Source organism: Austrofundulus limnaeus, unplaced genomic scaffold (genome assembly GCF_001266775.1).
Source record: "Austrofundulus limnaeus strain Quisiro unplaced genomic scaffold, Austrofundulus_limnaeus-1.0 Scaffold148, whole genome shotgun sequence".
NCBI lineage: Eukaryota > Metazoa > Chordata > Actinopteri > Cyprinodontiformes > Rivulidae > Austrofundulus > Austrofundulus limnaeus.
In genome coordinates, this window is record NW_013952550.1 from 169893 (window position 1) to 182965 (window position 13073).

Sequence of the window (13073 nt, forward strand, 5' to 3'; positions counted from 1 at the left end):
CCTTCCACTGCCACGTCTGCCTTTCTGTCCAAGACATTATACAGACAGGCTCTGGTATCATGGCTACCTGACAACAGAGCTCAAAGTGTGGGATCATTTTAAGAAAATGAAAGAGAAACCTGTGTAATATCTGCAGAGCAGAACTTACCTTCCACAGCTATTATTTTTAGTTAGCATATAGCTAAACTCTAACCATGGTTATATAATAGCAGCTGTATACTGGTGCGATAAACTGAATGTTTAATATTCAATTAACGTATGATCTGATTAGTCGACTAATCGAATAAATAATCGGTTATCGATTATAAAAATAATTGTTTGTTGCAGCCCTAATCATGTAGTTTAAAACAACCTGTGGTGTTTTAGCAAACAGAGCTTTGATTTCCTCTCAATACTTGGGATTAAATTAGGATTTCAGTCCTAATTTGTTAATTATCAAAATCTGATGACGACAAATAGATTCAGATAAAAATGTGAGTTAATAAAATATCTGCTTATTCTAAACGGAGACCCTCAACATTTATTGTTCTCTTACACCCTCTTAATTTGTGCAACAAAGTTAAATAAGTTAGATTATAAATAAATTCCAGTGTGAAAGCATATTTAAGTAACAGCAAAAAAAAATCATGAAACAGTTTTGCTGAGATTAGGTGTGAGATAATGACTCTGATAACCTCAGGCAAAACTTTCACAGCAACATTTTAGCTCTAAATCAAAGCTGTTATGCTGAAATTTTATTTACTTGTGCATTTATACTTAGAATACGATAACTACTTTCCCACTGCTTTATTAGTTATGACAAATCAGTGTATACTACATGACAAGTCTTTTTATTGAAGTGATGTTTGGAGTTTTATTGTGTTTTAAATTTCAAAGGGGTTTTTAACAAGATTATACACGCACACGGAAATGGCAGAAATCACAACACGTTTATGAAAAGCACGTTCGGCTAAAGAGCGGCTCGACTAAAGCTACAGAGGCATTCAGTTTTATCACCTTTATCTTAAAACTTATCAAAAACACAATCCAGCAACTCCAAAATAATTTTGCATTTAAGTTGTGGCCGACACAATATGCCACACAGCAGCACAGTGACATGTTTCACTAATGTCTAATGCTAAAGTTAGTGCGTTCATTTCAAGATAGCATAGTACCTGATCATGTAAGATGTGTTGCCTCCACTGTCTGCAAACCGTTGCCGTTTGTTATGTTAGTAATTTTTCAAGGGTTTTATTAGGGATGCACGATAAGTCATTTTAAGAACCGATACTGATAACCGAAAACATGCCAGGAGATAAAACTAGTCAGAAATGGGTAAGATCATAACATAAATAATAATCACCAAAACCAAGTGACACCGTAAATTATACCATTTGAAGTAAACTCTTAGCAAACATTTCTTAAAATATATCAAACAAATCAATTTCTCAAATGACCATTTTTTTTAAATAAGGCACATTAATTATAAAAAGACCTTTAACACTGATCTCAGATTTAAACAAAAGAGAAAAAGTCATTCCACAAGTTCAAAACAGATAATGCACTAAGAACACAAGTTAGATTCAACTTACATTTGTTTTTATCATTATTAGTATGATTTCAAACATTTATTTTCTACCTGAAACAGTGCTTCTGAGATAATAGTGCAGAAATGATAACCTGTCAATCAAAGTGTGAATGCATTACGACCGCATCGTACTTACAGGAAGACACACACAGTTAGCAGCAGCTCGGCGTGGTAAACCGTGGTTAACAAGGAGGTTAGTGCTGTACCAAACGATTATTTTCTAATCGATTAATCTAACGATTATTTTTTCGATTAATCGATTATTCTAACAACAAATCTAAAAGTTATTCTAATGTGAGTGCACTGGATGTTTAAAATGTTTTCATCAAATTAACAAGAACAGTTCTTTAATATTGTAATATTTTCTGTAATTGTAATATTATTGTAATTGTAATATTTTCATGGAAAACTCACCACTCTTATGACAATACGGTCGCAATGAAGCATTTAGGTAACAAAATGGAACTGCATCAACATTCACCTGGTGGTTATGTAATACAGAGAATCGATAATATAAAATCTGCGTCGACAAATTTACATAATCGACGTCATCGATTATTTCAACCAATCGGTGCAGCCCTACTTGTGACGTCCACGGCCTACCCCAGTCACCACTACTGTGCATGTGTGTCAAGGACAGAAAGGCAGATGTGGCAGTGGAAGGTGTCAAAGCAGTTTGGAGAGAAAAATAAAGTAAAGAACAAAAAAAATAAAAGAAAACGATTAATCGATTATTAAATTAGTCATCGATTATTTTAATAATCGATTAGTTGTTGATTAATCGATTAATTGGTGCAGCCCTAAAGGAGATAAAAGCTTCGGTCTTTAGCGAGGGTGAACGGCTGGTGTCATCATTTCCAACGTTAAAGATCTTGAGATCTGCGTCATCTCTGGCAATTTTATTAGATTTGTCAAAAGTCCGACGAGTTCTTGAATGCTAGCTTGTTGTTGTTAGCATTTTAGCAGACGGACTCTGTGCTGCGTTCAAGTAACGAACATTACATGTTCTCAGATTGTGGGTAGTTGTTTCGATGTTTATAATTATAAAGTTTGTGTTTAACATACAGCGTTAATTGGTAAAATAATATTAATAACTCTTAAAATGACTGGTTGTTTTTCAGCACGGAGTATTCTCATTATTTTTCTAGTGAGAAAGTTGTTTATTCCGACGCAACTTGAACGTTGCTCGGGTCGCGTCGGACGGAAAGCAGCTTGACCAAAAAGGATAAAAATAAACACACATTCTCATCGCCGCGCTGGCAAACATGTACATATATTATCGGTTCTGATTGTTATGATATCGGACTGATAAGTATGATGTCATGATTCCCTGATATCGGGCCGATAACTGTCGTGCACCCCTAGGTTTTGTTATTGAATTAAAGTCTTTAGCATCATGATGTTTGTGTTGAAGTTTCTGCATCACGCAGCAGTTGTACCTCGCTAGGGTTGGGCGGTATTGGCAAAAAAATTAATCACGATTAATTGTGGTTTTTAGCCGGTGACGATTAATTTGACGATTAATRCCCTGGAGTCTCTGGACACCTTTATGTCCTGGTCCCATGACCAATTTAGTGGGAAATATTTGCTCTTCATAAAAATCTGTTACAAATTGTCGAAATTACAGACTTCGGGCTGTACGTCAAATTTTAAATTGTGTTGATAGATAAATAATTTTTTTTTTTTTAATGTTCGTCATGTTTGAAGCGTAGAGGAGCACCGAGCGGACCGACCAGGGAAATCTCCAGTCAGTCTGCCTGGTGGAATTAATCGTATTAATCGTCAAGTGCCAAAAAAATAATCAATTAATGTTTTTCTGACGATTAATTGCACAAGAAATGGTAATGCCCAACCCTAGTACCTCCCTGAATTAGTTTTAACCGCATTGAAACATTCTCAGCTTTTGTCAGGCGTTTTCCAGGATCAAACCTGCACATGTGACTCTGACAATGTTTCATATACAAGATTTTTTTTTTCCAGATGAAAGAAGCAATTATGAATCAAGAGAAACTTGCAAAACTACAAGCGCAAGTCCGCATCGGCGGAAAGGTAATTAATGCAACAAGTTAAAATTTGAATTTCACACAACTTTCTCCATACATGAAGATATGTGAATATTTAGCATGATGTAACCCACACACACACACACAAATCTCCTGTAAACCATAAAAAACTCCTTGTGTCATTAGGAAGAGATCTGTAGGTTTACACAGAAAAGTTTTTTATTTTTTTTACTCTCGCAGGGAAGTGCTCGCAGAAAGAAGAAGGTCGTACACAGAACAGCAACCGCAGACGACAAGAAACTTCAGTTCTCCTTAAAGAAACTCGGCGTTAATAACATCTCCGGTATCGAAGAGGTCAGCTTCATAGATCCGTCCTGCAGGTGAATCTGCTCCGGTGATGTTTGGGTTTGTGTTGCTAATTTTGTAAGGACTTGTCCTGCTCCAGGTTAACATGTTCACGAATCAAGGAACAGTCATCCACTTCAACAACCCCAAAGTGCAGGCCTCCCTGGCAGCCAACACCTTCACCATCACCGGCCACGCTGAGACCAAGCAGTTGACCGAGATGCTGCCTGGTATCCTGAACCAGCTGGGAGCCGACAGCCTGACGAGCCTGAGGAGACTCGCTGAGGCCCTCCCCAAACAGGGTCTGTATGCTCAGCCTCTAGTAGGGTTGTTTAACGTGTTATATCCATATGTAGATCTGTATGCCCCTACCTCAGTTATAAGACTGTGATGAAATGAGACATGACTGTTCAGACTGGTCACTTTGAAAAACATTGGGCATGGATGGTAAATAGACTACTTGTGTAGTACCTTTCTATCCAACTAGGATACTCAAAGCACTTCACACTTCAATCATTTACCCATTCACACATCACTTTATTACCTCTCTACAAAGCTAACATGTACAGATCAATCTATAAAGACTCATCAGTAGGGCTGTGTATTGGCAAGAATGTGGCGATACGATACATACAGTGTATGGTTTTTAAATAATTAATTTCCATTTTATTGTGTGAAATAAGTATTTGATACACCAGAAAAATGAAACTTAATATTTGGTACAGAAACCTTTGTTTGCAGTTACAGAGATCAGASGTTTCCTGTAGTTCTTGACCAGGTTTGCACACACTGCAGCAGGGATTTTGGCCCACTCCTCCATACAGATCTCCTCCAGAGCCTTCAGGTTTGGGGGCTGTCGCTGGGCCACATGGACTTTAAGCTCCCTCCAAAGATTTTCTATTGGATTCAGGTCTGGAGACTGGCTAGGCCACTCCAGGACCTTAAGATGTTTCCTACGGAGCCACTCTTTAGTTGCCCTGGCTGTGTGTTTTGGGTCGTTATCATGCTGGAAGACCCAGCCACGACCCATCTTCAGTGCTCTTACTGAGGGAAGGAGGTTGTTGACCAACATCTCACCATACATGGCCCCATCCATCCTTCCCACAATATGGTGCAGTCGTCCTGTCCCCTTTGCAGAAAAGCATCCCCAAAGAATGATGTTTCCACCGCCATGCTTCACGGTTGGGATGGTGTTCTTGGGGTTGTACTCATCATTCTTCTTCCTCCAAACATGACGAGTGGAGTTTAAACCAAAAKGTTNTYTTTTTGTCTCATCYGACCACATGACCTTCTCCCATTCCTCCTCTGGATCATTCAGATGGTCATTTGCAAACATCAGACGGGCTTTGACATGCGTTGGCTTGAGGAAGGCCACCTTGCGTGCACTGCAGGATTTTAATCCTTGACGGCGTAGAGTGTTACTGATTGTTTTCCACAAACCATTTATTTCCACAGCTGAATGAAGAACAGGATCAGTCTCAGTCCGCTCTTCCCTTAAAAATAAATAACTTTTAAACACATCACCACAGATAACTTGTTGGCTGCTGTTGATCAAAACATTTTATCTTCAAAGTTTTTTAAAAGAAACACAAAATGTAATTTAGTTTTCTTTCCTTATAGCTGCAGATGGAAAAGCACCGATTGCAGCAGTGGAAGAGGAAGATGATGACGTTCCAGGTGAGAGCCAAAATGCTTCTCGTGTTTAAAGAACATGTCCGTGCGCAGCTATTTTTTATTTTTGTTTTATTTTTTTCGTCTAAAATTACAACTTTCACATTTCGAAGACTGAATCAGGCTAAGTGGCATCTCACTGCCTTTCTGGTCTCATTTGATTCTTTTTTCTGTTATAAAGTTTAGGTGTGGCTTGTCAGACAGGTCACATAGACTTCATCTGTTGTTTCTGATGGTACAACATAGTTTTTATTTGAATCTCATGTTCAGTGTTTATGAAATCGTGCAGTTCAGTTTGCTTTTCTTCCTGGAGGAAACGGAGCGAACACATGCGGTTGCCATTAGAAAAATGTCAGCTTTTCCCAAGACTTCTCTCAGCGATGCTACAAATAATTACATTTTTGTTCAGCAGTTGGAGCAGTTTATGGCTCAGGGGTTAACGGCCATCGTCATCATGTTGTTACAAGAGTTCAATTTGCTTTTGTTCTCCCTCTGAAGGGAACATGTTTACCCAGACCTTTTGACTTGTTTCCGTTTTAACCCCCGACCCTCTGAGACAGGACTTGGACAAGCAGATTTCTCACATTTCATCAAGTAGTCAAACCAACCATTTGATGCTCTTCTCCATAATTTTCACAGCTGGTTTCAGTAGATGTGAGGTACCTCATAAGTCGAACACATTGCTGTGTGTACACCAGTTAGGAGACCGTTACATAAAGTGTCCTATTTCAGATAAACACACTTTTCCTGATTCGTGCTCTGGCACCTCTGAGAGTGATCCGTGTAACTTTTCTCTCCCACTGGGTCAGTTTACAGCTCGGTCCTTTGTTCTTTCAGATCTGGTGGAGAATTTTGATGAAGCATCCAAGGATGAGGCCAACTAGAAGAAACGGAGGATGTCAGAACCTGACAGGACCACGTGGGGCACAAAATGTCAAATCTGTTTGAAAGGTGGAAAGTGATAATAAATAACCTGAGATCCCTAAAACAACAACTTTTCTGTAATATGTGCAACACCTGAGAACATTACAACAAATAGTTGTTTTTTAATGTAATTTAGTAGAATGTCTGTCTGAAAACTGGGGTTGCAATATGTAAAACTCATTCCACCTGTTTGCCATCAGGTGCTTGTTGTGCTCATTCTGTGCAGTTAGATTGGGTGTAAAATGTGGTGTTCAGCTGTACATCTGTTTCTTCTGTTACTGAAACTGAACTCTGTGGCCTCTAAACCCTCCCATGTCTGGAATAAACCTTTGCTACTGTTGAGAAAATATAGATGCCTTTTTTACCGAGAGTTTCAGTAAATATAAAACCATGAATGATTTTTTTACCTGTTTTGTCATTCAGGGTGCTTTGTTAAAAACTTAAAAATGTCGGACAAAAGATTATTAATTGATGATCACATGAAACAGGAAATTACATTTAACAAACTGCAGAAAACTACAAATATTTGGAGCTTTGAGACTAAAAAAATGTTTTTGTTATTAGGCTAAGAAGCCAATACTACGGAAGAGCATTGCATTCACCAAATAAAAAAAATTAGGACTCCTGATCTCAAAATTTCGAGAAAAGATCTCATAATTACGAGGTCTTATCTCAAAATTACGAGATCTTATCTCATAATTACAAGATTATGTCTCATAATTACGAGATTTTATCTCAAAATTACGAGATCTTATCTCATAATTACGAGATCTTATAATTACGAGATTTTATCTCAAAATTACGAGATCTTATCTCAAAATTACAAGATCTTACCTCATAATTACGAGATCTTATCTCATAATTACGAGATCTTATCTCATAATTACGAGATTTTATCTCATAATTACGAGAACTTATCTCATAATTACGTGATCTTATCTCATAATTACGAGATCTTATCTCAAAATTACGAGATTTTATCTCAAAATTACGAGATCTTATCTCATAAATACGAGATCTTATCTCATAAATACGAGATCTTATCTCATAAATACGAGATCCAATTTCAAATTTATGAGATTTTATCAAAATTACGAGATCTTATCTCATAATTACGAGATGTCATAATCACGAGATCAGGATCTCATAATTATGAGATATGTCAAAATTACGAGATCCTTATTTCCTGTGGATTTTGAGCAGGTAATGGTCCTGGACGTATATGTGTGTGATGCCGAACACACGAGTGCCCAGAACAAGCTGTATAATGTTAATTCACCAGAGTTAAAGTTGTGACCCAGGGTTGAAACAGGAGGATGTATGTGCTCTTTGTGTACATACAGGACATAATTTAGGCATTTCAGATGCATTAGCTAACAGCCGTAGCATCCCGTACTGCAGGAAGTCAGTGACTTCCAGTATGTCAGAGTGGGCTTTTCGCTTGAATAACCGCAAGGAAGATACCTGCGTAGTGTCGACATACTATTATCCATACAACATCACACCATCTCTGTTATGTTGTGTTCGGACTGAATTGAATCGGACTCTTATTTTGAAATATCCATTTGCTGACACCGGAAGCACCACTACAAGCGAAATGACTGTTATGTTTGTGCCGAAGCTGAATTGAACAGAAAACTAACCGATGTGCAGGTGGATTGATTAATAAACCCACAATAATAGATACAACACCATCCACATTAAGTAAACCTAATATTGCCCAATATTTAATACCTAAGAGGGAGTAAAAGCATATAAAATGTGATAGTGCTGTGTAAATCAGCTGACCCTCTTTAATATCGTAATTATGATATCAGGATCTCATAATTATGACATCTCATAATGATATCAGGATCTTGTAATTATGACATCTCGTAATTATGAGATCTTTTCTCGTAATTATGAGATAAGATCTCATAATTATGAGTTTCTCATAATTATGAGATCCTGATCTCGTAATTATGACATCTTATCTCATAATTATGAGATCTCTCAATTATGAGATCTTTTCTCGTAATTATGACATCTCATTATGAGATCCTGATTTCGTAATTATGACATCTCATAATTTTAAGAACTTTTCTCGTAATTATGACGTCTTATCTCATAATGTGATCCTGATCTCGTAATTATGAGATCTCATAATTATGAGATCTTTTCTCGTAATTATGACATCTCATAATTATGAGATCCTGATCTCATAATTATGACATCTTATCTAATAATTATGAGATATTCATGATTATGACATCTTTTCTCGTAATTATGAGATCAGGATCTCGTAATTATGAGATCAGGAGTCAAACATTTTTTATTAGGTGAATGCAATGCTCTTCCATACAATGCACTGCAAAATATGTGCCAGTAGTATTACATCCACATCAATGTGTTTGTTTATATTTTAAAGATCAGCTTAATAAAATCCTTTTAAATTCTCTTAGACTCAGGCACACAACATAATACAATAGAAACATTCTCTAGTTTTTCACTTTTGAGTGAACAAAACCATAGGCTCTGAACCAAAAACGACCAGTTCCTTTAACATTAAAATTTTAAACATTTCACACAAAGATACAATTCACAAAACTCCATATGCCTTTCCTCATAATTCAACGTATTTTGTTAAAACAAGTTGGAAAAGAAAACTATTCAAACTCACATTAAAGCTCGTGAAGCAAAATTCGACTACAGCATCAGAAATACTTAACCACAGGAAACATGCCTGGTTTAATTCAATAAAAAACTAAAACTTGAAGACACTTGTAGCAAATGATGTGATCATCCTAAAGGCCAGTTCAGACTGCACAGCTTGCTGAAGGTTTCAAACCAACAAAATGGACAGAGGAAGAGTTTATTCAGAGGGAGAGAGAGAGACGACGACATACTCATTGCAGATGAGATGAGAGTAATACAGCCCCTGGCAAAAAGTACGGAATCACCAGAGTTGGATGAGCACTCATTCAGACATTTCATTCTGTAAAACAAACTCAGATCAAAAACATGATACAATAATAAGGTCATTCCAAAGTYCAACTTGTTGMCTTTCAGGAACACTCAAAGAAATGAAGAGAAAACATTGTGGAAGTCAGTGAATGTTACTTTTATTGACCAAGCACAGAAAAAATATGGAATCACTCGATTCTGAGGGAAAAAGTATAGAATCACTCAAACTGGAGGTAGAACATAAGGACACACCCAGTCAGGTTCCTTTCCCTAAATGGACACCTGCCTCAGATTAGATCTGCTGGTTAGTCTGCAGTTAAAAACACCTGCAGTCATGACACCCTGGAGGGCTGCTGGACCAAGTGGAGTGGCAAGAACCATGGCTCCAACAAGAGAAATGTCTCTGAAACAAAAGAGAGGATTGTGAAACTTCTACTAGTGATGTATTTTGAATGGTCTTTTGTTTATGTTTTTCATGATTCCATACTTTTTTCCTCAGAATTGAGTGATTCCATACTTTTTTCCCTGTGCTTGGTCAATAAAAGTAACATTCACTGACTTCCACAATGTTTTCTCTTCATTTCTTTGAGTGTTCCTGAAAGCCAACAAGTTGACCTTTGGAATGACCTTATTACTGTATCATGTTTTTGATCTGAGTTTGTTTTACAGGATGAAATGTCTGAATGAGTGCTCATCCAACACTGGTGATTCCATACTTTTTGCCATGGCTTGTAGTTATCAATCGAGCCATTGTCCACGGCATGTGTAAGACCGAAGCAGGACAGAGAGCTTCCAAACCTGAGTAGGTTCTCAGTGGCCTTCATTATCTGGTCCTTCAGAAAACACAATGTTACTGTACTTTAATCCTGAGCTATAAATATTCACAGTATAGTGGAGTAGGTTTCACCTCATCATCCCTGTTGTACAAATAAATTGCAAAATATATGCATTTATATTTTCCTATGAATGCATGAAAATTCACGTTTGTTTCTTTAGAGGTGAAAGAGGCAGGAGGGTTGCCAGTTTTGTAAAAAGCCTTTATTATAGATCAGTAGAACACAGACTGAAATCAAGGAGAGGGTCATTACTGACACTGCCAACTTGGAGACCATCAACGATGTCAGCTGGACCACCACAGAGTTCTCCAGCATCAAATGGGGCACATAAAGCAGGCCCATAGGGAACCCTTTGCCCAACCTAGTTCAATGACGTGATGCCGCCCAGTGGTTGTTGTGTAGGTCCATAATGAAAAGACATCACACCCTGAACATTGTTTTCAGCTTTTTTGTTCTAGAGTGAATCACTTATGTTGTATTTATAGTTTTGCAGCACACAAGCTACTATTTTGAAATGAAAGTTTGGGCAGTGTTGTATAAAATACCACAAACTGATACTTGAGTAAAAGTACAAGTATCTTACCATAAATTTACTATGGTAAAAGTTCAAGTCTCCTCTAAGAATATTACTTGAGTAAAAGTCTTAAAGTATCTAATATATCTTGTACTTAAGTATCAAAAGTAAATTGCTGACACAAAATCTATTTAAGTATTAAAAGTACTGAGTATAAATGAGTGGCTACACTTCTCAAAATGACATTTATTGGGAGTTGAGACCCTCAAAAAACGTTTTTCTAAAGGTCAAAATGGCTACATTGTCATATAAAAATGTTAATGTTAAAAAAATTTAGGATTCACTACACCTGTCACAGTATATCTGCTATGTTCTGCTGGAGTGTGACATAATTTGTGTTATTTGCAGCTGTGATGGGTTGTGTACAAACTAATACAGGATCAGAATAATATATATTTATATTTCTCATCCAACCACAGTTAAATTCKCTCGATCCAGGAGGATAATAATTTTTAACAACAAGCTGTAATGAAATAGGAGTAACGACTTTCTACTTCTTACCTTTTTTAAAAATGTACTAAGTAGAAAGTACAGATAACTGTAAAAATGTAAAAAGTTGGCTGAAAAATTATTACACAAAGTACAGATACCCAAAAATTCTTCTTAAGTACAGTAAAGAAGTATTTGTACTCAGTTACTTTACAACTCTGTGTTTGGGTATTGAGAAGAGAACTTGAAGTTTTGTGTATATAGTGAAAGAAAGAAGGTTTCGTGACATGTTTTACTAGTGAAAAACGAAATCAAACTTTAGTACCACCAAAATAATCAATGCAGTACTAAACAGCAACCTCTGGATCTTTCTCTGTTCTTTGTTTTTGTTATTATTATTTTTTTTACCTCCAAGGAGGTTATGTAATTGTTAGCGTTGATATGTTTGTTCGTCTTTTCATACAATTACTCAAAAAGTTATGGATAGGTTTTCATAAAAAAATCCATTAAATTGTGGCGATCTGATAGAGTTGCAGCTTGAAACTGAAACCGAACAAGCAGAGGCCGCACATTACTGATGTCAGCATCTAGCAATGTTCCACCAATCACAGCGCAGCAGCGGCTCCACACTCCTTTACATATCTTTTATTTGTCCCCATAGAGAAATTGGTTTGCAGCATTGTCAGCGAAACATACATACACAAACTTTACATGACATTAAACACAAATACCGTCTTTATTCATGTATAATACGATCATCATTTTTGAGCTTAAAAAGCATAAAAAATCTAATCACCAATAACCCGTGTATAATACGACCCCCCTACTTTGTGGATGAATTTTAGGGTTAAATTTCTAGTATTATACATGAATAAATACAGTAATAGGTTTGAATTTCTCAGTAACTTATGGTACCTTTGTACTGTTTAATGAATTACTTGCTTGCAGTTGAAAAAAATCATTCTGTTTCTTGAAAAAAAGAGGGAGGTGATGCCTTTGCCCTGAAGGAAGCAGTGCCACAGGTCGTGTCAAATTCAAGGCCTGAGGGTGACTTCCATCCAGCCCTTGAGGGCTTCCCCCTCTAAAATTAGCAGGAATAATAAAAAAATATTAAAACGTGTCCCGCCCCTGAGCTGTCATTGAGTAACTGTAGGCATCCTGAGCAACTTAAATGAACAGCCATGTATTTATGTCTCAAAATAAGCTGCTTTAAAGCCAGCATTGGCCATAAACTACAGGGGTTAGACAATGAAAGTGAGACCCCTGGTTTTAGACCAGAACATCCCTTTCAGACAGCTTCCTGTGTCGTCCACAGTTAATCCTGTTGGATGTGGTTGGTCCTTCTTGGTGGTCTGCTGACATTACCCTGGATACTGTGGCTCTTGATACATGACAAAGACTTGCTGTCTTGGTCACAGATGCACCAGCAAGACGTGCACCAACAATTTGTCCTCTTTTGAACTCTGGAATGTCACACATAATCAGAGTTGTAAAGTAACTAAGTACAAATACTTTGTTACTGTACTTAAGTCGAGTTTTTGGGTATCTGTACTTTACTTGAATAATTATTTTTCAGCCTACTTTTTACTTCACTTTCACACAATTATCTGTACTTTCTACTCCTTACATTTTTAAAAAAAGGCAAGAAGTAGAAAATTGTTACTTTTATTTCTTTTTTGCCTGTTTTCATTCCAGCTTGTTGTTGTAAAAAATAAAAACTATCCATATAAACTGAGCCTCCTAGATAGAGTGAATTTAACTGTGGTTGAATGAGAAGTATA

The 13073-nt window shown here is 36.9% G+C and overlaps 1 protein-coding gene across 2 annotated transcripts in view; it reads left to right on the forward strand.

Moving 5' to 3' along the window:
- btf3 (basic transcription factor 3) overlaps positions 1–6859 on the forward strand; it is a 9113-nt gene extending 2254 nt beyond the window's left edge. For both annotated transcript variants that reach the window (XM_014016588.1, XM_014016589.1), the window contains exons 2-6: positions 3548–3616; positions 3811–3924; positions 4016–4217; positions 5536–5592; positions 6424–6859. In XM_014016588.1, coding sequence (XP_013872042.1) covers positions 3548–3616; positions 3811–3924; positions 4016–4217; positions 5536–5592; positions 6424–6470 — 489 coding nt within the window. In that variant the 3' untranslated portion in view covers positions 6471–6859. The remainder of the gene's footprint in view (positions 1–3547; positions 3617–3810; positions 3925–4015; positions 4218–5535; positions 5593–6423) is intronic.
- The last annotated feature ends 6214 nt before the right edge of the window (positions 6860–13073 follow it).